At 36.7% G+C, this 23,870-nt stretch overlaps 1 protein-coding gene across 10 annotated transcripts in view; it reads right to left on the minus strand.

The window, feature by feature from the left end:
* The window catches only part of DISP1 (dispatched RND transporter family member 1), a 209,499-nt gene that overhangs the window by 179,764 nt on the left and 5,865 nt on the right, over window positions 1-23,870 (minus strand). For 2 of the 10 annotated variants that reach the window (XM_059942050.1, XM_059942013.1), the window contains exon 2: window positions 9,598-9,679. The exons of the other annotated variants lie outside the window; for them this stretch is intronic. In XM_059942050.1, coding sequence (XP_059798033.1) covers window positions 9,598-9,679 — 82 coding nt within the window. The remainder of the gene's footprint in view (window positions 1-9,597; window positions 9,680-23,870) is intronic. 10 annotated transcript variants of the gene reach the window in all.

A 23,870-nucleotide genomic window follows, 5' to 3' on the forward strand; every position in this document is an offset into this window, starting at 1 on the left:
TAGAAATCTTTCCATTGAAACTTGCTTTAAAGAAAGCGGAAGAAAGGAAGAAAGGAAAGGAGGGAGGGAAATACGTTCCAATATGCATACACAAATTGCACAATCTTCCTTTCATGGCAATGGCCCAAAAAATAAAAAATTAAATCTACTTGCAAAGAGTTCTTTGAAACAGCTGCTTGACTTCATGGTCAAGTTATGTGATCTGTAAGACTTGAAGATAGTCAAGTCAGTGATAAATACCAAATCACATGGCCCACTTGAGGAAAAGGCACAGAAATATGTCTGGAGTTTATACTGGCTGTGCAAATGAATGTACTTAGTCATTACTCAACATCACCACTCACAAAGCAAGCAACTGTTTCCCTTTGAATGCTCATCTTTTCTATTAGCACTAACAAAGTCACTGCCAAAAACAGTAAATTAACACCGCCCACTACAGAAATAATAACTTAAACATTAACCTTAACCCATTAAAAAAAAATGGGTTAAGCATCTTTTCAATTAAAATATTATTTTTACAGTGTTTATCTAGTGAGCAAAGGAAAACACACACATCTTAAATAGATAATCATATCACAAGTTTATACAAAAGACAAGAATATAGAAAACACTGCTCTAAAGTTATTTTCTACTTCTAGATGTCCTCCTAATACTTATTGCTAAATAAGGAGAACAAGTAAAAAATAGTACAGGCACTATTTTTCACAATGCATGATTTTCTCACTTGAAAATCAATTAAAACACACATGAGAAAAACTTCTCTTGTATAAATATTTTATAAAAAAGGAAAAACTATTTTTGAGCCTAAAATGTATAAAGAGAACTGATAAAGTATGGTTATCATCTCTTTGAAGATTACTGAGGCCCTTGAAGAAGTCCACAGAACAAACTCTGCAAAATTCCAATACAAGAAAGTTTTTACATGTTCATTGTAATTTCAGACTAGTTATAAATCTTCTTAGAGTATTTGCTCCTACCTGAGCTTTACAAGTGGCAATCCATGCTCATTTCAAGTAATCCTTAGTTCATGTTTATCTCAGAATAAGATGCAAAAGAAAACAATACTTAATGTCCCATTAAAAGATTTGTTTTCAGATTTTTTTTTTCTTCCTCCAGAGGACAATCAATATAAGCCTCCAGTAAAGGGAGTTTTTTAAAGTTTTTAGGAAAGTGATTTGGTGGAAACTATTTGGTCTTGTAGGAGAGGAACCCCTACAAGTTCTCAGCTAGGTCGCCATAACAAAAGATAGATTAACAAGAAAAAAGCATACAAATTTACTTAATATAAATTTTATGTGACACAGCAAACTTCATAAGGAAATAAAGACCAAAGAAATGGTTAAGTCTGAGCGTTTTTATACTAGGTTTGATGAAGAGTAGAGAGTCATGGAAAAATATGATAGGACAAAGAGGAGTATGAACTAAGAGTAGTAAACAGGGGGAAACTTAGCAAGGCCAGTTTGTTCAAATTCTTCTCAATGTCCATCCATCTTTAGATATAAGGATGCTCCTTTTCCTTTGGGCATAGGTAAGGCATCGCTCACATGAGGGTCTTATGGCATGCTTCAGGGTCAGAAAGTCCTGCACCTGCCACTTCTCAAATTCCTTCACCTGAAATTAGTCAACATGCCAAGGTGCCATATTTTGGGGTAGCATGTCCTAAACCCTGTCATTCTCCATATGAAACTTCCCCAAGAAGTTTCATAGTCCAGAAACTGAGTTGGCAGAATGTCCCATAACCCACTGAATCAACCTCAGTCCTGGAAATTGGTCAGTCCATTCAAACAGTTGTGTCTCATTTCAGGAGGTGGTGGTATAGGTAGGAGTATATGGTGTGAGTAATCAAACATTTAATAAGGGGCATTTCTATGGAAACAAAAAAAAAACACAAAGGTTGATGGTTAGAACAAACATAAACTCAGTTTTTGAGTCCAGAGGGCAGTCAGTTAAGACTTCTAGATGTTGGGCTTAAAGCATCTTTAGGTGATACAGTGAGGATAGGCAGTAGCAATCTGATGGATTTTCCTGGCTTGCAGTTTAAAATGTCTCTGGTGAGGTCATCAGGTGTTCCATGAACTTTCTGAGTGGCCCACACAGCAACAGGCATGAAGGCTGCCCATATATGATCTGTTGTAGTGATTTCTCTGAAGTTTAAATCAAGTCAGCCAGCCTCAGCTTCCGGGCTTCAGGAAAGGACAGTTTTAGTTCTCAATGATTCCAAGTCAGAAGGGTGGGAGAAAAACTGGAAATGTTAATTTAGAGAGTTGTAGCCAAATACTGGAAGAAACTAGAAGAATTCAGGATCCAGTCACATTAACAGGTAGATAAAACCTTAAAGACAATGAACAGGACTAGAACTTAAGACCCATAAGGGTGTGCTATAGCTTCCTATTGAAACATTATTTTTCTCTCTATAGTCACCCCCATTTCTAGCAAAGATAATAAATGACTAATTTGTTTGCAAAATAAGCCTAGTCTTGTTCAATTTGGCCTGATATTTACATAAGTGCAGCAAGAATAGTGATTGACCATATAGACCTTTTTTAAGTTTGCTTGGCTGGACCTTTAAATAAGGAATCTCAAATTAGACTTTTAAAAGCCTGTCAAGGCCGGGTACCCAAGCCAGAAACTTGCCACCAGACTTTGCCTTCAATACATATAGACTTGGCTGAATGTCTCTCTTCTTGAGTTCCCAAAATATTTTAAGGTACTTGAGTCTCCCTGGAAGTGACCTTCCTCACTTACCTATAATGCTGAGTACCCTGTAAACCAGGTACCAGGCCAGGTTTTTTTTTGGTTTTTGGTTTTTTTTCCAAGAGGGTTTATAAGCATTAGCTCCATAAAGACCACCTTAGTTCCTTATATCTGTCTGGTCATATATAATTTTATATATCATTCTCCAATATAACATTCCAGTTAAAGCCTCGGTAATACAACCAGTGTTTTTATTATGTCCTATTAAAAGAAAACAGATTCTTGTTGGACTTATGCATATAACTATAATGCCATGAAAATAAAAGTATTCAATAAGAGTTTCTGAATTCTGGAAGGATCAGGTAGGGAGAAAAGTAATCATTTCATCTTTGTTCACAAAGGTATACTCTACCAAATTGCTGTAACTTATAGATAGCTTAAGAGAAAAGAGAAAAACAAAACATTAAAGAACCAGCAATGTTTCAAACAAAAGTCATTTAAAAATTTACAATTATTCCCATCAATTCATTCAATCTCATGTAATTAATACTTGTTCTGCTTGATCTTGAGTTAGCAGTTTTATGAATCCATGAACTTCTTCATTACTTCAGAAAATCTTACTCAGTCCATTGGCCTGGTCTCAAAGTTATTCAAGTGATGGCATCATGGAGTTGTCTCACTTGTAGCTGACTGTAAACACTTTCAGGGAAGAATCAGGAGTAAAACACACCTGTCTGTGAATGACAAAAGACTTCGAAATGGCTATGGTTAAAGATCTGATGAGAGGTCATTATAATGTAATTGACAAGGAAATTTGTTTATTTCAGTGACATACAATGTTTTAACACAATAACCAGAATTTTTACTGATAACATAATGCTGAACATATGAATATCAAGTACTGACAAATTTCTATGTACTTCATACCATTTCTGAAATACTTATATTAATAACATGTCCCCATACAAATAAAACCTAAAGAAGATTTATCATCACTTTGACAATGCTTCCCATGCAGTTTAATATATCAAATAAACCTAATTAGTTTAACATTTCTCTTTTACAAGATGGGAGACAAATCTTTTGAGATTTTCTGAGGACACTTTGGGAAACCCCAAAGTTAGTTTAAGTAAAAAAAGACTTTATTTAGAATTTGATTTAGGGAAGTTTGTCAAAAATGTCAAAAGGTTTGAGCAGTTGATTAAACAGGATCACAGATGATTATAAAATAATACTTAATTATCTACTTAACCAAAGTGACAAAAAAATCTTAAAAGCAGATACAGAAGATTATACAGGTGTTTACAAACCCTTAGCTTGTTTAATCTTAAGTAATCAAAGATCTGATAAAGACAACTGTGAAGTACAGGAAATCATTCTGATAAGACACAAAATTTGCTTCTGCAAACAAATTACTTGAAAGATAAAGAAAAACCTTTTTACAATCTCTTAATAAGAGAAACCAATAATCCAAGAAAACTTTGGCATTCTAGTTACACACAGTATACTTTTGATATCAAGGCTCATCTTTTTTTTTTTTAACTTATAAATAAATCTATTCAATCTTAGAAGCTTGACCACACATAAAATTCCTTTTCCTCAAACCTTTTACATCCCCCCCTTTTTTCTATATACACTCTGTTTTTGTCCCACGCTTTTCCTCTTTCTCCTTGTGGAACAGCCAGTCGTTCTATTTTAGGATAAAATTACTTTCTTTTTCCCTTAACAAAAACACATTCTTCATACTGTGTATACTTTTCCTTATCAGAAACACATCCTATTTTCCTTGTATACTTTGGATACAGAGGTTTTTTTTTTCCTTTGTCCTCATTATTCCTAGTAGTTTCACTGACATAATTGATAAGAATTCTTAATCCTTAGTAACCCTAATTTTCAGTGAAAACTAGAAAGCATGCAATTGTGAATGCCTACTACATACTAACATTCTGTCGTAGCTTCGCAAATTTATAAATACACCATTTCACAATTTCTAGAGGCATATGCTTCCTCTTAGTATAGCTTTTTGGTGTGGCACAGAACATGTTTGCTAACAGAACCAAATATCTTTGGTCTCTACAAAATTTAGGAAGCCAAAAGAAGATAAGTTTTGTTCAGCAAATTAATGTTTCAGTATTTTATCTTATTTGGAAATGATCTAGATATTCAATGAATATCTATCATTCTAACATAACTTAGTATATTTCAAGTCACCAGAAAGATTTTGGAAATTATTTTTAAGTAGACATATTATAAAATATAATTATTGTTGAAAAGTTCACTTATAAACTTTTATCCTACTTACATTAATTCACTTATTCTTAACAATTATGCCTGACTTACTCATGAAAATTTCATGAGACATTAAACAAAGCTAGCCATCATTTTAGGTTATTTTTCTTGTTGACAAATCAGGCAAGTATAAAAAATATCACAAATGCAAAGAATCTAAAAAGTTAAACATGATTCTCCCCACCTGGTTAGTTTGTTTGTTTGTTTGCTTTTGTTTTTTCTTTTTTACTGTTGTGCTTGACATACATCAAGCAATTTATTTTTATTACACATTTTGTTCTTAGGTTGGACTTATAGTTGCATAATCTTAAATATCTATTAGAGATAATATAAGCTTGTTTGACTAGTAAGCCTAGGTAGAAAAAAAAATGGCACGTCTGCATTATATTTAATGATGACAAGTCTGAAGGCATACCTGTTTTTATTTTACCAAGAATATTAAAACTAGCTTTATTTACCAAAGTTTAGCCCAGATAATGTGAACTTAAAAAAAGTTTGGGTTAATTTCTATATTCCAGAGAATTTTAGGAATACTTAATTTATATAAATGCTCATTTATCTCCAAGCCAATTTGAACAGAACTCCTTTAAGGGATTTTATAAATTAATTTGGTAATACCTTCCAGAGATAGAAAAACAGCACATATACATAACATGCATACACAGACATACACATACATACAGATAAATGCAAACAAAGATTTTATAGCTTTCATTCTAAAATTTTAGCCATGTGTCAGTAAAACACAGTAATACAAAATCACTGGATTTTATCCACTTTATTTATATCTTTATCTGAATTGTGTTTCTGGCAAATGGGACCAGTTGAGGTAACTTACTCAATATGAGGCTAATGCTTTTTACCAATATTTGTGGAGAAGACTTTTCAAATTTTCACTTTCCTTGACATATATACTCTTATGGAGGCTGTGAACTACATTTTAGGCAAGTGACTGAGGAGACCTCTAGCAGCTGTCTGGAAGTCTCTAAAGCTCTTCTGAGTACATAAAATATTCCATCCAATTAGCCTTCTTCCTTTTCAACCTCAGATAGCTATTTTGGGGGGACCCTGGGTCCCCTGAGAGCAGGAGCCTAGAGTTCAAGTAACTGAGGTGCTGGAGTGGAAAAGGTGTGGCAGAGATGAAGAGGGTGGAAGAGACAGGGGCTTGAAGAGGGATCTATCAAAGGAGTCAAGGAAATTGAATGGAAGATCAAGGGTGGCAAAAGGAGGAAATAGGAGCATAAGTAATGGAAGAAAGAGGTCTTAGAGGAGCCAGTTTGAGATCTTAAGTCTCCCAAAGAAGCCAATGAAGTTCCAAATTATCCTCATCAAAATTATGCCAATCAGAAGTGAAGGAGACAGAGTTGCTGGAACATATAGTCAGCAAGAGTTCCAGAAGGGAGTTTTAGTCAATTTAGAAGTTCCCATGGGAGGAGCAGGACCAAAGAAGAAGAACAGAGAGGACTTTAAAAGACAAACAAACCAAAAAAACTCCTATAAAGTGCTGAATATCAGCTTCCAATTATGCCAACTTCTGACCATAGACCTCTTGGAAAAAATACATCCTTTCAAATATCTTATTATCAGGTTTCAACACAAGGCAAACAGTAAATATTCGCAAGTTTTTTTTTTAAACCAAAGGTATGACTATTTCAAGTGACTCAAAACTATTAAGCCTTTTAGGACTTAAAACCAATGAGCCTTTTATGGCTCAATCATGGACACAGGAGGCTTCCCCAAAGAGGGTACAGAAGATACAGCCCTCCCAAGATCCAGAGCCACTCCCAAAGATAGCAGAAAGAAAGACTTAAGACAACCCCCTACCCAACCAGAGAACTGGCAGTGGTGGGTGGGACGCTAGCCACAAATGGGGTGCAACCCACATTTCTGTCCAGCCATATTCTAGGTGCCTCCAATCTGACAGTTGACCACCCACACATACAGGTTTAATAACCTGAATTCCCCAGCAGGCGGAAAACCAAGTCAAGTTCTCAGGACACACAAGGAGACAAGGAAGAGAACAACAGCTGTCCCTGGGAGGGAAAGGATTAATAATCAATAGCTACCAGAAACCAAATTCACAAGAGTCAAACTTCAAAGAGCTAATTTTTACAACTGTTTTTCTCCTGCTAATCTGAATTTGGAAAAGAATGGACAAAAGAATTTTTACCTTCCTCTCTTGACTGAGCACTATAGACAGAGACCTGGGAAAGCTGACTTTGGTAAGAATTCTTATATTTCATTGACTTTTGTCAGTTTTCCCAAGATCCCAAATGCAGCTTCCGGAGCGAGTGGGGTGTCCCAGCCATCCCTTCATGGTCACCAGAAACTGTAGGGGAGGAAAAATACCTTTTCCCTCTACCCTTCTAAGTTCTCAGCTGGGTCTCTGTAACAAAAGACAGATTAACCAAAGAAAAGCATACAAATTGATTTAATATAAGTTTTATGTGACACAGGAGCCTTCATAAGGAAATAAAGACCAAAGAAATGGTTAAACTTGAGTCTTTTCATACCAAGTTTGATGAAGAGTAGAGTCATGGAAAAATATGATAGGACAAAAATGTGTATGAGCTAAGAGTAGTAAAGTGGGGGAAACTTAGCAAGGACTGTTCATTCAGATTCCTCTGGCATTCCTGTCTTAGGAGATAAGGATGCTCTTTTCCTCAGTGTACTGGGAGGACACCTCATACACTGAGGTGTCGTATGACCTGCGTAGGGGAAGGTCAGGACCTGTACCTGCCATTTCTCAAATTCCTTCAGCTTAAAATATTCAATAGGTCAAGCTGCCATATTTTGGGGTAACATGTCCTGAACGCCATCATTCTCCTTCAAACAGTTTATTTCTTATGCTCTCAATGAAAGAATTTTGCCAGTTACTAGGAATGGGCACAGTAGACTAAAATAAATCAAAAATCTTCTGCCTACCTCCCTGGGCCAATGCAAAACACTCCAATCAAGCACAATGACAATATGAACTTCTATTTCTGGCAACCCGATGGGTGGAGATCACCTAAAAATGCTACATTAAATATTTTAAAATTCTTTTTAAAATGTATGGCAGAGCTAGCTATAAATAAAGTAAAAGGAATGCTCCCAGGGCAGAAATGATAAGAAAGCACAAATCTAGAGAGGTGAGTTAGTTCTGAAGCCAGCATGCCCTAGGGGCATCTGCATAGTCCTGGTGGTAAGAACTTGATTGGGGTGACAAGGGAAGCCATATGAAATACAGTAACAGGAGGCAAAACTAAGGGCCTATGCAAGGTAAAGAGCCAGAGCAGAGGCCCTCCCACACAAAGCCCCATGGGGTGGGGAAGGGGGAAGGCAGGGAGGGGGGATGGCTAAAAACCAATTCATTTTACAGGTGATACGCATGAAGGAATGGGCAAATGATCAGAAGGAAAAAAGAAATGATAAATGCATATAGGTAAATCTAAACACTGTTATTCTCTTATTTCTGGGGTTAAAAGATCAAGTCCTGGAACTATAACATCTAACAAAAATAGTTTATATCAGGAGGTTGATCTTATTGTTCAGGAAGAGGGTAAAGATACCTATTTACATTTAGACTTTGTTAAGTATACATATTAATATTTCTTAGGGTAACCATTAAAAGAAAAGAAATAAAACTGAAAACTTCTAACAAAGTTAAAGGGTAAAAGTGGAATAAGAAGAAAATCCAAAAGAAGACAGAAAGCATAGGATATGAATTCAGGCCTTAGAGTAAGATATTCCTGGGTTCAAATCCCAGCTCTGCAAGTGTTAGTTCTAACCACAGACAAGTCATCTGCTTTTTAAAATTCAGTTTCCTCATCTTTAAAAGAAAGAGATAATAACACGAAGTTTTTAACCTAGGACTTGAGTTAACGTGCAAACACCCAATAGTAGCACAGTGCCTGCCACAAAGATGCACAAATACCTTTCTCCTTTCCCTTCTTTTCATGACCCTGAAGCACATTCACTAATAAGCAGGTCATTGTTTTAGGCTGAATGAGACATTTAATCATGAGTTCCACAACTATTACATAGAATTCAGTCATACTTGCCTCCTTGGCTTTCTATTATATTCCTTCCTTATTCAGGACTAAAAAGCTTCCAAATAAAATTATATTATGTGTAGTACCTCCAGCTTATTATTGCTCCAAAACTATGCTTAAACATATTTAGGTTTTCAGAAGAAAGATTAAGTTCGATCTGAAGCAAATGCCCCTTCCATAGCAAAATACAAAGGTTAACACTTCATATAAGATAAAGAAAACCCAGTGGCTGCTTTATTAAATAGTTACCTACTCTTCCTATCCACTACTTGCTAGGGGAAAAAAAAATGACTATTAATTATGTCACCTCAGAGATGTGTAACTCACTTTAGTTAATCACAATTTGTCGAAATTCAGAAGGAGCATGTAATCCCCAAATACAATAAAATAACATCTTGTTGTATGAAGATTATTTCATGGATTTAGATATTGTGCTCCCAGAATTAAAGTGTTCAGTAAAAGCTTAGTTAGTCATATATTTCCCAATAACAGTGTTATAAAGGTTGACTCTAAGGACAAAAAAATGTAAAAAACTTTTAATTCAACAGCCTATATATGGATTATCCATACCCCCACCCACCTTGTAAATTCTGCATGACCAATCTTGAACTCTGAGTGGATTTTTTTCTCTTCTGCACAGGATGTTTCCAGAATTTCCCCATCTGCACATTTACAGAATAAAAATTAATTTCTATATGTGTCTAAGATAAACTTCAAGTGGCAAATCTGCCCCAAAACTTATAATATAATCCAAAATAAAGTATAAATGCTTTAACTGCTCATGTCTACCGATACGAAGGATTGACTACCCTCAACTTTAAAGCACATATGTTAAATTGTCAGCAAGGTGACACGATCCTCTTAGCTGGAATAAAAATGGTAAAAGCTTTAAAAGTTTTGCAAGAAACCAACTGGCAAGAAACTAAAACTAAAGATCAAAGTTTTATGAGAATAGAAATGGAAAATCTGTACACACAGACCCTAACAGGAAACAACATGGGAGAATTTTGAGTGGAAATCTTAATAATAGAGCTATATTATGTATAAAACAGAAGGCATCAGCTTGATGTACAGCAGAGCAGTTAAGGGCTATAGCCCTGAAGTCAGGTTGCTCCCATTCAAATCCCAGCTCTACTTACTGTGTAACTTAGGCAAGCTATTTAGCCTCCATATATCTCGGTGTGAAGTTGGCATAACAATGGCCCTTAATAAGATTGCAATGAGGATTAAATTAGATAACAGATGTAAAGCACTTAGCACAATGATTGGCACACAGTAAATACTTAGTATTTATTAGCTACTCGTATAATTATTATCCTCTTTCTAAAATTGTTTTATAACACCACACTAGCAGAAGTGCCCAAAATCACCTTAAGTAGTTAAAGAAAGAAATTATGTTCTCACTCCCTGATGAAAGTAGATAATCCTAATGCCCATCACACAACATTCCACAAATACAATAACCTGGACGCCAACACCAAAGAACCACAAATTAAATCATTAAAAATTAGTAAGGCATATAGGTTACTACTAATCTACTCACTTGAGCCCAGAGATCTAATTACTAATAATTAGATTACAGTATTAAGGGACTAATGAAATTCTTCTATACTATATTGCTGCTGAAGTGATCTTGAGGCAGGGGATAAATGGACCCCAGGCTGGGCAGCTGGAGTTTGTCCCCTGTGGACAGATACTCCAAAACAGCAGGAGCGAGAGAAGAGCTGAGCCCTGCCCAGATAACAGATAGAGACCACATATTTCTCATTCTCAAAGTCAAGGAGAACTTCCTGACTATACATGCGCAGAAAGGCTCCTTGGGTCAAAAAGGGAGTGATGTCAACCTACCCATAGGCCTCTTCGCTAGAATCCATCTTGGCTAAGAGATGCGTGCACACATGTGGGAGGACCCTGAGATAAACCAAATACAGACTCAGAACCAGACAAAGCAAGATGACTGGCCAGAGGAAACCTAGAAGAAATGCCCCATATAAGTGATTCAAACTACCATGAGGGTGGAACTCTCTCTGAGCCCGCCCGTGTGTGCCTATTCACACATACTCTTTTTCCTCCTAATAAACACTTTACTTGTTTCACTTCTTTCCGTCTTTGTGGGAATTCATTTCTACAAAGCCGAAGAAGGGCCAGGGCCTTGTCACTGGCCACTGGTCTAGTGGCTAGGATTCAGCGCTCTCGCTGCTGCAGCCTGACTTCAATCTCTGGCCAGGAACCGAAACCCTGCTTCAAGCCGCTGCAGGCCAAGACCACCCGAAATCAATCTTGAGGGGCAACCATGAAAAACCATAACAATGTCAAAAAGAATCAAAAACCATCAACTATTCTGTAAACACAGCAATTCAATCTGCCCCCCCCATCCTCCAGCTTTAGCAGCTGGCAGGGAGGGCAATATATTCGAGATATTAGCTATTAAAAACACCTTAGTTCTCTCATGTCCCAATGAGTAAAAGGATCTACTGCAGATAATTCTAAAAGTTTGGTTTGCTTTTGACCTTGACAGCCTAAGAAAACCTAAGCAGTTCAGGGAAAGTAACACCTTTATCTAAAACCTCTCTGTTGGGGGTGAAAAGGACAGACTCCCAGGAGTGCCTGAATGCTTATACTATCCCCCAGGGAGAAACTATTTGAGACTGAGCTGTTAACTGGCAGCTACCACTGTCAGCATCACCTGAACAGGCCTCCCGCCCAGGAATCTAGTAACTACTTACTAGATAGCCACTAATTTACTCTTCATTTCAAAGCAGCCTTTTTATCCAGGTTTAAAAAGAATGAAACTGTCTAAATGTTGTTTTGGGGTTTTTTTCGCAGCAGATGGAAATGCGTTCATCATTAGTCTCCATTATTCTTTTCAGCTAAAAACTTGTGGTTGTAAAGCAAAGAAATAAAAGATTTTGGGTGATTTTAATCAAAGTTTGCACTCTAACCCTGCCCTGCAGCATGCTGTAATATGAGGAACATTCCTGCCTCACATTCCCAAAGAAATGAGTTTTTATGTGAATACCCCCTACATTATCTGTCACCTCTTTTTTTGTTGTTGTTTCTATCCATGCGGCCAATATTAGGCATCTACTACTTTATGCTAGATGCTACATAGCGCCATCCTTGAAAAAAAAATTCATCAATAATAAACTGACTGCATTAATAAAAGTTTGAAGTGGAATAAACGAATCATAAAACACTTTTAGGAGTACGCACGTATACAAAACAAAAAAATTCTAGACTCAACGTGCTGCTCGCCCTCTCTAAAAAGCACTGTAGGTACAGGCACCAAAATATTTAAGGTGCTTTTGAAATGCAGAGGAAAACAGTGTATAATCAAAAGCAGATGGGCTTTAAAATTAGTTCCACCATTTATAAGTAGTATAAACTTAGACAAATTATTTACTCTCTCTGAACGGTCCTCATCTCTAAAAGGGAAATATAAATATTTACCTTACATAAGGGTTGTTGTGAGAACTGAATATAACGTATATTAAATGCCCAGTACAGTGTCTGGCGTACAGTATATTATCAATAGATAGACTAGTATTATTAGAGACATTTTCAACAACAGGACACATTTAGTAGTGACTCTTAACTCCTTGATGGAAAAAATCCATCGTGTCAATAGAACTAATAACCATTCTGAAAAACAAAGTAAAATCATAAATTTCATTAAAAAAACATGTAATTTGAAACATATAAATTAGGAGAATTTCTTTTGGCAGGTTGGGAGATAGGAACCTGCAACTAAGAGATGAGTTACATTTCACAAGAAGAGTATTTAAACAAACAAACAAAAAATATATAGTGAGATTATGGAGGGAAGACCTGGAGAAGGAAAAAAGTCAAGAAGTAGCTATACCTATTTGTCAAATTGAAAAGGTCCTGTCTCTTCCCCTTATTCTTTCTCCTCTTCTCAACTCCTCTAAGGAAGAAATATGTTCTCTTAGACACTGGGAGTCCAAAAAAAAAAAGGGAAGTCTGAAGTAACAAGGCAAACAAGCAATCTCTATATATTAAACCACCTGCTAATTCTTTGAGTCAACAGGTTTTTTTGTTTAGTTTTACAATTTTTTTCACTTTAAAATACATATAACTTACATAATGTACCTTGGGATTAGGTCTATCAGTCATTCCACCCTTACTCTGAATTAACTTAATCAAATAATTATGGATTAGCTATCAGTTATGAGAGAAATGGACTTCATCTGGAGGAGAGATTAAGGGACAAAAGAGAGAAATGAGTGATTTTAATGCACAGGGCACTTGTGAGATGAGAAAGCATCATTATCCAATGGAGGAAATAACAGCCAGGAAAGGAAGAGGTTGCAGGAGAGTGTGCACCAAGCACCAGAGAGCAAACACTAACGATCAACACACCACTTACTTGTTTTTTTGTTTTTTGTTTTTTTAATTATTTATTTATTTATTTATTTTTGGCTGTGTTGGGTCTTTATTGCTGTGCACAGGCTTTCTCTAGTTGCAGTGAGAGGGGGCTACTCTTCATTGCGGTGCACGGGCTTCTCATTGCTGTGGCTTCTCTTGTTGCAGAGCACGGGCTCTAGGCGCGCAGACTTCAGTAGTTGTGGCACACGAGCTCAGTAGCTGTGGCTCATAGGCTCTAGAGCGCAGGCTCAGTAGTTGTGATTCACGGGCTTAGCTGCTCCGCAGCATGTGGGATCTTCCCAGACCAGGGCTCGAACCCGTGTCCCCTGCATTGGCAGGCCGATTCTTAACCACTGAGCCATGAGGTAAGTCCCTTGTTTTTTCTTAAAGACAGTAATTGCCAGCGTGTCTTACTGAAGACCAAATGCTACTACAGATTACCAATACTTATCAACTGTAGGACTGTGAAACAGAATACCACATACTTTGAAACACTGGGGTCTGAAAATATGAAGTTCTTCTCATCAAACTATAGAAAAATCATTATCACTCAAAAAGTAATGTTTATTTAATTGCATCTTCGGAAAAAAATAAGGATCACCAGAAAGAAACATTCAAATTCACTTCTCCTTACAGGCCTCTTTCAAGCTTTTCTGAACTCCTTTGCTTATGGATGTAGACATACACAAATTTCTCAATTTAAATTTAAAACCTAGCATACAGGGGCTTCCCTGGTGGCACAGTGGTTAAGAATCAGCCTGCCAATGCAGGGGACACGGGTTCAAGCCCTGATCCAGGAAGATCCCACATGTCACAGAGCAACTAAGCCCATGTGCCGCAACTACTGAACCTGTGCCCTAGAGCCCGCGAGCCACAACTACTGAAGCCCGCATGCCTAGAGCCCATGTTCCGCAACAAGAGAAGCCACCGCAATGAGAAGCCCGTGCACCGAAATGCAGAGTAGCCCCGCTCGCCACAACTAGAGAAAGCCTGCGCACAGCAACGAAGAGCCAATGCAACCAAAACTAAATAAATAAAATTGAAAAAAAAAAAAAACCTAGCATACAAAATTGTGCAGAGAAGCCCTCTTTCAGCTTTAAGGTTTCAAGAAAGAATCTTCTTTAACAGATCTTCAAGCACTGCAAAGGCTCCTTAGAATGATAACTGAACTAAGTCAGTCTGAGTCAATTGCAAACTCTACCAGCCTTCTGAACACAAGTGAAATGGTTTCCAGGTCTGGTTCAGAAATAGTCACACAGAAGTTGAGACAGATACTCTATGCCTCATATCTAGTAATCTCACTATTGGATCCTGAGCCCATGGGACTTCCCTGGCGGTCCAGTGGTTAAGACTCCGTGCTTCCACTGCAGGGGACATGGGTTCGATCCCTGGTCAGGGAAATAAGATCCCTCATGCCACGCAGCGTGGCCAAAAAAAAAAACAACCCTGAGTCCATACACCAAAAAAAATTGGTCACTTGATTACCACTGAGTCTCCATTTTTAAGTGTTTTCGTATCTTAAGATACAATTATCAAAGAAAACATCATTTTGTTTAACCAGTTATCTTTGGAGTTGACATCCATCAAATATTTTTTTTTTCCTTAAACCTAAAGGGAATAACCCTCTGAAGAGGAAAGGGAGAAGTTACTTCAAAATCTTGTACTTTCCATTTTCCTTTCCAACCATATCTTCATAGTTAAATTCCAAAGTGTGTGTAGGGGGGGAGGACAGGAGCAATAAAGTTAATTGGAGATAGTGCTGTAGTGAAGTACATCCTTTCAGTTTGATGCAATGGAATTTTGCAGTTGAAATATGGCCCCCCAAAAGGTGCACAGTTTATTCAAAAAAGAGCTGGCTTGAGGATCACAAAGGTAGAGAAGTACTACACAGAGTCAGAGATATGCACCTGCCTGGAAGTAAGAAACCTGAAGCAACAAGCATGCTGAAAAGTTCCCTAGTGTCTCATTTCTGTCTTTTAATATAATTTTCTCCTTTGCTGGGGAGATAATAAAAAATAGTTGAGGGAGAAAAAAAGCATGATAAAGAGTTGTGGAGGTGACGTAAAGAATAAGGAAAAGGGAAGTGGGAAAAAATGGATCTTATTCTAGTGATAGCTTCTATAAGACCCTCAGCCAGCTGCCATGATGTAATAATAATAAAATAAATGCTATTGCTTATTGAGTACTGTGTGCCAGGCATTACGCTAAGCACATTATACAAACTATCGCCTTTACTCCCTATAACAGCTCTGTACATTGGGTATTATTACACTTATTTTACAGGTAAGGAAGCTCAGATTACACCTGAAACCTGGCAACCTTCTAAAAAGGATCCATTTACACCCGATAACATTTTCTCTAGGCGTTATGTCCTTAAAATCCCCTCCTAGAGGATTTCCAAACTCTTGCCCTATGCTGCTTACAGAGAGCACCTGAGTTTCAACAGCTACACATTTCTCTATTCATAACCTCTCAACAAAGAAAGCTCTCTCAGTAACTTCTCTTGATACATGTGTCCCCTACTCTTAAGGTCCTTTGGAATATCCCCTGTGAATCATCCAATGGCTCACTTGTATTTACCAGCAAAATCTCTTCAAGCCCCAGGGGTATCCCATGTCACTATGTGCCCAAGTGTATATGTTGTCCATTTGGATATATCTTACTATATACACACTTCTCTCTGCCCTCTCCCTCCCCACAGTGTCACTGAATGGCATGAATTTCACCTCTATTCTCTTAACTATTAATTCATATTCACTTCCTTAAATAGAGACTCAAAATCCCTCTCTCTTCAGAAAACCTGCCCGTGATTAGCATCATTTAACTGTAAACTTTCTTGTAGCAGAAAGGCCCTGGATTGGAAACCAGATCTGGCTTCTAATCTTGGTTCTTTTACTTGATATGATACCTGGGCAAATCACTCCACCTTTCTAGGACTAGTTTCTCAACCATAAAAAAGGGGAATTAGACTAAATAAGCTCAAGACTAATTCCCAGATCTACAAATTTTTTTATGCAAAAAGATTACCAAAAGCATTAACTTATAAAAATGGAAAAATTGTTATAAATTTTTAAAATTACTTAAGGCACCTTGGATTTTTAAAAATTAATACACAACATATTAAAACCACAAAAACAGAGAAAAACTTTTAAACTTCAAAGGGTGACGAGGTTGATTAAATTGTCCATTTTCCATTCTTTATTTGACACATGACTGAAAACCCAGGTAATCCCTTAAAAGACTACTAGGCTATGAATATACACACTCTCCTATTAACTAATCACTATGCAATCTTTCAAATACCACATATTTGTTTAATATACCAAAAGCATTCTAAATACTACCTGTGATGATTAGTTTTATCTGTCAACTTGGCTAGGTTATAGTACCCAGTTAATTAATCAAACATTAATCTAGGTGTTGCTGTAAAGGTATTTTGTAGATATGGTTAATATCTACAGTAAGTTGACTTTAAGTAAAGGAGATTACCCTTGATAATGTTGTCGGGACACACCTAATCAATTGAAGGGCTTAAGAGCAAAAACTGAGGTTTCCCAGAGAAGAAGGAATCCTGCCTCAAGACTGAAGCATCGACCTGACCTTAAGCCTGCCAGCCTGCCCTACAAATTTTGGAATTGCCCCTCACAATGTCGTGAGCCAATTCATGAAAACAAAGCTGTTTTAAAAAACACACACATATACAAATGATATTGGTTTTGTTTCTCTGGAGAATCCTGACTGATACACTAATATACTGAATACTCAGACTGGTATTTTGTTCTTTTTTAAGTGAGGATTAACAGATGTCTGTTTCTTGTAACCTCTTTAAAATATTAAAGCATTTTAAATATGTAACCGGAATGTTATTTTTTAAGTTAGTATTTCCTACACAGTGCCAACAAATTAGCGACGCTATTATCTCACTGTGCTTTTCTTTATTAAAATACATAGGGAGAAAAAGAAAAGTGATGTTTTCCACACTGAATTTTTAAACTCCAAAACTGATTTCAGAAGATTCTGAGATTCATTTTTTTTCTCATTTTCATGGCTTTCAAAGTGTTTCATAACTAGCCGTTAGTATAACATGACTGTGAAGAAAGTCACTTATCAGCCCAACTTTAAAGATTAAGGAACCAGACAAAGAGAAGTAGTAGACTTTGCTCTACTTTATCGAGTGACATCTGCAAAATCAAGCTGGAAATTTTCCAACTCTAAGTTTTATTGTTGACCCATCAATTAGTTAGTTCTCCATGCTACACTGACATAGAAAAATATTCTAGAATCACAACATACACAGAAACTATTAAGGACATAAGAATGATGTATTTAGTATTCAATAATATCAGTTCACATGCTGGTTCCATTCAAAAAGTATTACTGATACCAGGTACCTACAAACTTTTTCTGTAAAGGGTCAGTAGTATTTAGGCCTTGCAGGCCATAAGGTCTCTTTGGCAACTACTCAACTCTGTCATTGTAGCCCCAAAGCAGCCAATGACAGTACATAAATGAATGAGTATGGCTATATTCCAATAAAACTTTATTTACTAAAACAGACCAGCTTTGGCCTCTGGGCCATAGTTTGCTGACCTCTGACTCATGAAATCATGGAGCAGGAAAAGACCCTGGAGGTCATATGGTACACTCCCATTCAATGCCAAAACACCTCTATATCCAGTGCCAGTGACCATCTGGCTCAGAACAGTTTCCATAAACAGACTGTTTTCCAAGCTAGATTGGTTATTCCTCAATGAGGGACTTCAAGGATGGGATATTTTCCCAGAGTGTGGAACTAACCAGAGCACTGTGGGTCATTTAGCATTCCTGGTTCCTGAAGAGTCAATGCTACCTACACAAATATACACCTATCACTATGACAACCAAAACTTTCCCCACATATTCCCAAACCCCATGGGGTAGGGGTACTGGTACCCAATGGGTTAAGATATATTGAGCTATACTGAGGTGGGATATGTGGCAACTGTCCCATGCAGCCGTTCCCCCTTCTACCCATGGCAGACATGACTAATCAATCACAATACTCTTTCCTAGTGAGGCTGGCCTTTGCCTCAGAATTTTTAACACAACGCTCAAGACAACCATCTCCAATGAATCAGAATCGTGATGTTAAAACATATTTGTTATCCCTAATCTAAAAGGATAGTTCTACACACACACTCTGAAAAGAAACTGGCTTCCTTTAAGTTTACAAAGCTGAAAAATAACATGGTTTACTTTTAAACCCTAAGGCATGTTTTGAAAGTTTGTGAAAATATTTCTTGGTTGTGACAATGACTGAGGACACTGAAGGCACTTGGTGTACTGAGGAATGCCACATGTCCTGCAACACTAGGGACAGTACTGCACAACAAAGGATTATCCTGCATCCCCCATGATGTTTTAATATCCCACTAGAAATAGATGTGGATGAAAAACCTGTTTAAATTATCTAAGCCTAGACTGTAACTCCATTTAACACATAAACAGGAATTCTCTTTTTCACATTTTTAATAATCACTAAGTTCTCCCAAAATGTAACTGCTCTGAAAGTCAAAGTAAGACTGTACTTAACTTTTCTCTGAATTTTGCCAAGAATTATTCACCATTTTGGAAAATCATCTCAATGACAGCAATATAATTCAGTGTATATAAGTACAATTTATCTGAATAAGCCTGCATTTGTAATGATTTCCATCACAGTAATTCTAGACACAGGTACAAAAAGTTAACCACTTGGTATGTGTAGAGCATATACATATTAAAAAGTATATTTAATGACTTTATTTTTATTTCTCCTTTATATTACAGTTAGAACATTATATTCATTTCTTTGCAGTCAGGTTTGCAAGTAGTTACAGTATATCTATGAATTCATTTCAGGATAGTAAAGGAGGGACTATAAAACATTTGTTATAAAAACAGAGTGTTGGCTCTGACAGGTTAAGAACCACTGATCTAAACTAATGAAGCCTTGTTGGCCAAATTTCGCTAACACAGACACAAATCTTGCCCAAAATTTGGAAACAAATCTAATGTGCTTCAAGGGTTCAAACACAACTTTACTGGCTATCTGAAGCCATTTTTACAGAAAAACACTAGATCTCTCAATATAGGTGCAGCTTCCATATCCCCTTTTCCCTTCTGTATAAAATATACAAGAAATGACTGTGAAAGCCAAGTGCTTAGGACCTCTAAGTCCTCCAGCACACTGGAGCTGTCACTGTGATTACTTCTACCCAATTGTGAAGAGAACTGGCAGTGATTAATAGAGTCAATGAAAGAACCCAGTCATCACTGAGGCAACTGCCCTTGAGCAACAGACACAAAGCTCCTACTCTGAGAGAGTCCATTTTCCAAGAGGGCAGAAATGTTCAATATCTGCACTGTCTATATAAGAGACTACTAGTTTAAAATTTAAAGGTTTGACATTGACTAAAAGTGGAAATAATCTCCACATAAGTCTATCTATTTTATATATATATATATGTTATATATATATACATATACACACACACACACACACATATATATATATAGCCATTGGTAAACCTAGCTTCCAAGAATACTAATTATTGTTTCCCTCTATAAGTCTTTTTTTAAAACCTTTTTATACTTCATGGCAGTTTTTAATTCTTTAGAGTGTCGATAAGAGTCCATATATAGTTCAAAGACTAAACTCCAAAGCAAAACCATAAACATAAGCAAGGTCAGGTCCCAGAAACTTTCTTTAAATCAAGTTTTCAACTATTCTAGGTTAAGTGGTGACATTTAGTTTTAAGAGCTAAGAGAGACAGGTATATTGGAACATAATTCTAATGATTTATTTTTTCTATTCTTCAGAGACATGCATGTAAAAGTGAGCGGTAGGGAGCTAAATAAATTAATTAATTAAATAAAGGCTTTGAAATGGCCTATAAGTAACTCTTGGGTCTCCCAGGGAATAAGGCAACCAGGTCCAGAGAACTAGCACTTGTCACACTTCTCTGCAGAAAACTTTGTATAAAATTATCCACAAATGATCTGCTTCTAAACCCTACAAGGCACATTAGCTATTTAGCTATAATCAGTCCAAAGCCAGTCCCAACTCAACACAAGCTTTAAGGGATAAGTATTATAAGTGAAGAAGACACAGCTGAAAAGGATGGCTAAGAAGCAAATAAGAATATTAAGACCAAAATACATCTCTACAGGCTAAAATGCTGGACTGCTGAAACACAGGCAGGAAAAATTTAATAGAGAGTAGGTGTAAGGTCATATATTTCAATTTAAAAATCAGCCATACAAGTACAGGGACCAGACTAACAGAGAGTTCCTGCAAAAATCTGGGGAGCTTTGGCTTACCAAATGCTTACTATAAGAGCAAGATATGTCTGCTTAAATATTAATGCAATTTTGGACTTCAATAATATTGAATATGCAGTAATAGAAAGAGTATGGTGTCCACCTTACAGGAAGCAATAGTCCCACTATTTGCTGCCTTGATCAGACATCTAAAATAGTGCAGACAATTATAGAAGCCATATTTTCACAATACTGACAACCTAGAGCATCCAGAATAAGACAATCAGGATAGTGAGAGATCTAGGTATTGGCATTATTTAACCTGAAGAAGAGATAATATGAGACCGTTTTTTAAATATGTGACAAAATTTTAAATAGAAAAGAAAAAATAGATCTTCTATGTTTCTCTGGCTGATATAACTAAAACCAATGGATAAAAAAAATGCAACAGGTAATTTGGATCTGTTATAAATAAAAGAATAACCTTATAACTTGAGCCACCCAACAACAAACCAAGGTTGTATAAAAAGGAAGTGAACACCTTGTTTCTCTATGTATTCAGGCAAGGGCCTAAAGTCCTCTGGGATAAGAAGTGTTATGAGGGTACCCAAATCAGGTAGAAGATTGGATTAAGGAACTGCTACAGGTTCACTCCAATTCTGCAATGATATCATTTTAAGGGCAGAAGAAAAAGTACAAGTTGAGTCAACAAACACTTTATTTCCCTAGTAGCAAGTTATGCTGGTAAAAGGGGAGAAGAATTGAGAGGGCCAAAGTGATTCTAAGGTACCTTTAAAAATACATGGTACATAAGGAACTCAAAGTGAGGTGCAGTGGAAAAGGGCACTGGATTTAGGGTTAGAAGACTGAGGTTGCATCCCAGTTCCAACCCAGCCTAGCTCTGTAGGATGTAGGGCAAGTCACTGAACCCTTCTGTAGTTCAGGTTTTTCCACCTCAGAAATAGGGATACCACCTGTCCTGCCTTAAGGATCAGATGACTGTATAAGAAAAGCACTGACTAAATAATTTATACATAAATTATCATTGTTATTATTCTACATTGATCAGAGTCTTCTAAGCTCTGTTCACCACACTTTAAAAAGGATATGAAACAAAATACTAGCAAACAGAATCCAACAACACATTAAAAGGATCATACACCATGATCAAGTGGGATTAATCCCAGGGATGCAAGGATTCTTCAATATATGCAAATCAATCAATGTGATACACCATATTAACAAATTGAAGAATAAAAACCATACGATCATCTCAATAGATGCAGAAAAAGCTTTTGACAAAATTCAACACCCATTTATGATAAAAACTCTCCAGAGAGCGGGCAGAGAGGGAACCTACCTCAACATAATAAAGGCCATATATGACAAACCCACAGCAAGCATCATTCTCAATGGTGAAAAACAGAAAGCATTTCCTCTAAGATCAGGAACAAGACAAGGATGTCCACTCTCGTCACTATTATTCTACATAGTTTTGAAAGTCCTAGCCATGGCAATCAGAGAAGAAAAAGAAATAAAAGGAATACAAATTGAAAAAGAAGAAGTAAAACTCTCAGTGTTTGCAGATGACATGATACTATACATAGATAATCCTAAAGACGCCACCAGAAAACTACTAGAGCTAATCAATGAATTTGGTAAAGTTGCAGGATACAAAACTAATGCACAGAAATCTCTAGCATTCCTATACACTCACAACGAAAGATCAGAAAGAGAAATTAAAGAAACAATCCCATTCACCACTGCAACAAAAAGAATAAAATACCTAGGAATAAACCTACCTAAGGAGGTAAAAGACCTGTACTCAGAAAACTATAAGACACTGATGAAAGAAATCAAAGATGAAACAAACGGATGGAGAGATATACCATGTTCTTGGATTGGAAGACTCAATCTTGTGAAAATGACTATACTACCTAAAGCAATCTACAGATTCAATGCAATCCCTATCAAATTACCAATGGCATTTTTTACAGAACTAGAACAAAAAAATCTTAAAATTTGTATGGAGACACAAAAGACCCCGAATAGCCAAAGCAATCTTGAGGGAAAAAAATGGAGCTGGAGGAATCAGACTCCCTGACTTCAGACTATACTACAAAGCTAATCAAGACAACACGGTACTGGCACAAAAACAGAAATATAGATCAATGGAACAGGATAGAAAGCCCAGAGATAAACCCACGCACCTATGGTCAACTAATCTATGACAAAGGAGGCAAGGATATATAATGGAGAAAAGACAGCCTCTTCAATAAGTGGTGCTGGGAAAACTGTACAGCTACATGTAAAAGAATGAAATTAGAACACTCCCTAACACCATACACAAAAATAAACTCAAAATAGAAGACCTAAATGTAAGACTGGACACTATAAAACTCTTAGAGGAAAACACAGGAAGAACACTCTTTGACATAAATCACAGCAAGATCTTTCTTGACCCACCTTCTAGAGTAATGGAAATAAAAACAAAAATAAACTAATGTGGCCTCATGAAACTTAAAAGAAAGTTTAACAACTTTCTATAAACTATAAACAAGACAAAAAGACAACTCTCAGAACGGGAGAAAATATTTGCAAACGAATCAATGGACAAAAGATTAATCTCCAAAATATATAAACAGCTCATACAGCTCAATATAAAAAAAAAAAAAAAACCCAATCAAAAAAGAGGCAGAAGACCTAAATAGACACTTCTCCAAAGAAGACATACAGATGGCCAAGAGGCACAGGAAAAGTTGCTCAACATCACTAATTATTACAGAAATGCAAATCTAAACTACAACGAGGCATCACCTCACACCAGTTAGAATGGGCATCATCAGAAAATCTACAAACAACAAATGCTGGAGAGGATGTGGAGAAAAGGGAACCCTCTTGCACTGTTGGTGGGAATGTAAATTGATACAGCCACTATGGAGAACAATACAGAGTTTACTTAAAAAACTAAAAATAGAGCTACCATATGACCCAGCAATCCCACTACTGGGCATATACCCTGAGAAAACCATAATTCAAAAAGAATCATGTACCAAAATGTTCATTGTGGCACTACTGACAATAGCCAGGTCATGGAAGCAACCTAAATGTCCACAGACAGATGAATGGATAAAGATGATGTGGTACATATATACAATGGAATATTACTCCACCACAAAAAGGAAC

The sequence above is a fragment of the Balaenoptera ricei genome, chromosome 1 (assembly GCF_028023285.1).
Source record: "Balaenoptera ricei isolate mBalRic1 chromosome 1, mBalRic1.hap2, whole genome shotgun sequence".
Classification (NCBI taxonomy): Eukaryota; Metazoa; Chordata; class Mammalia; order Artiodactyla; family Balaenopteridae; genus Balaenoptera; species Balaenoptera ricei.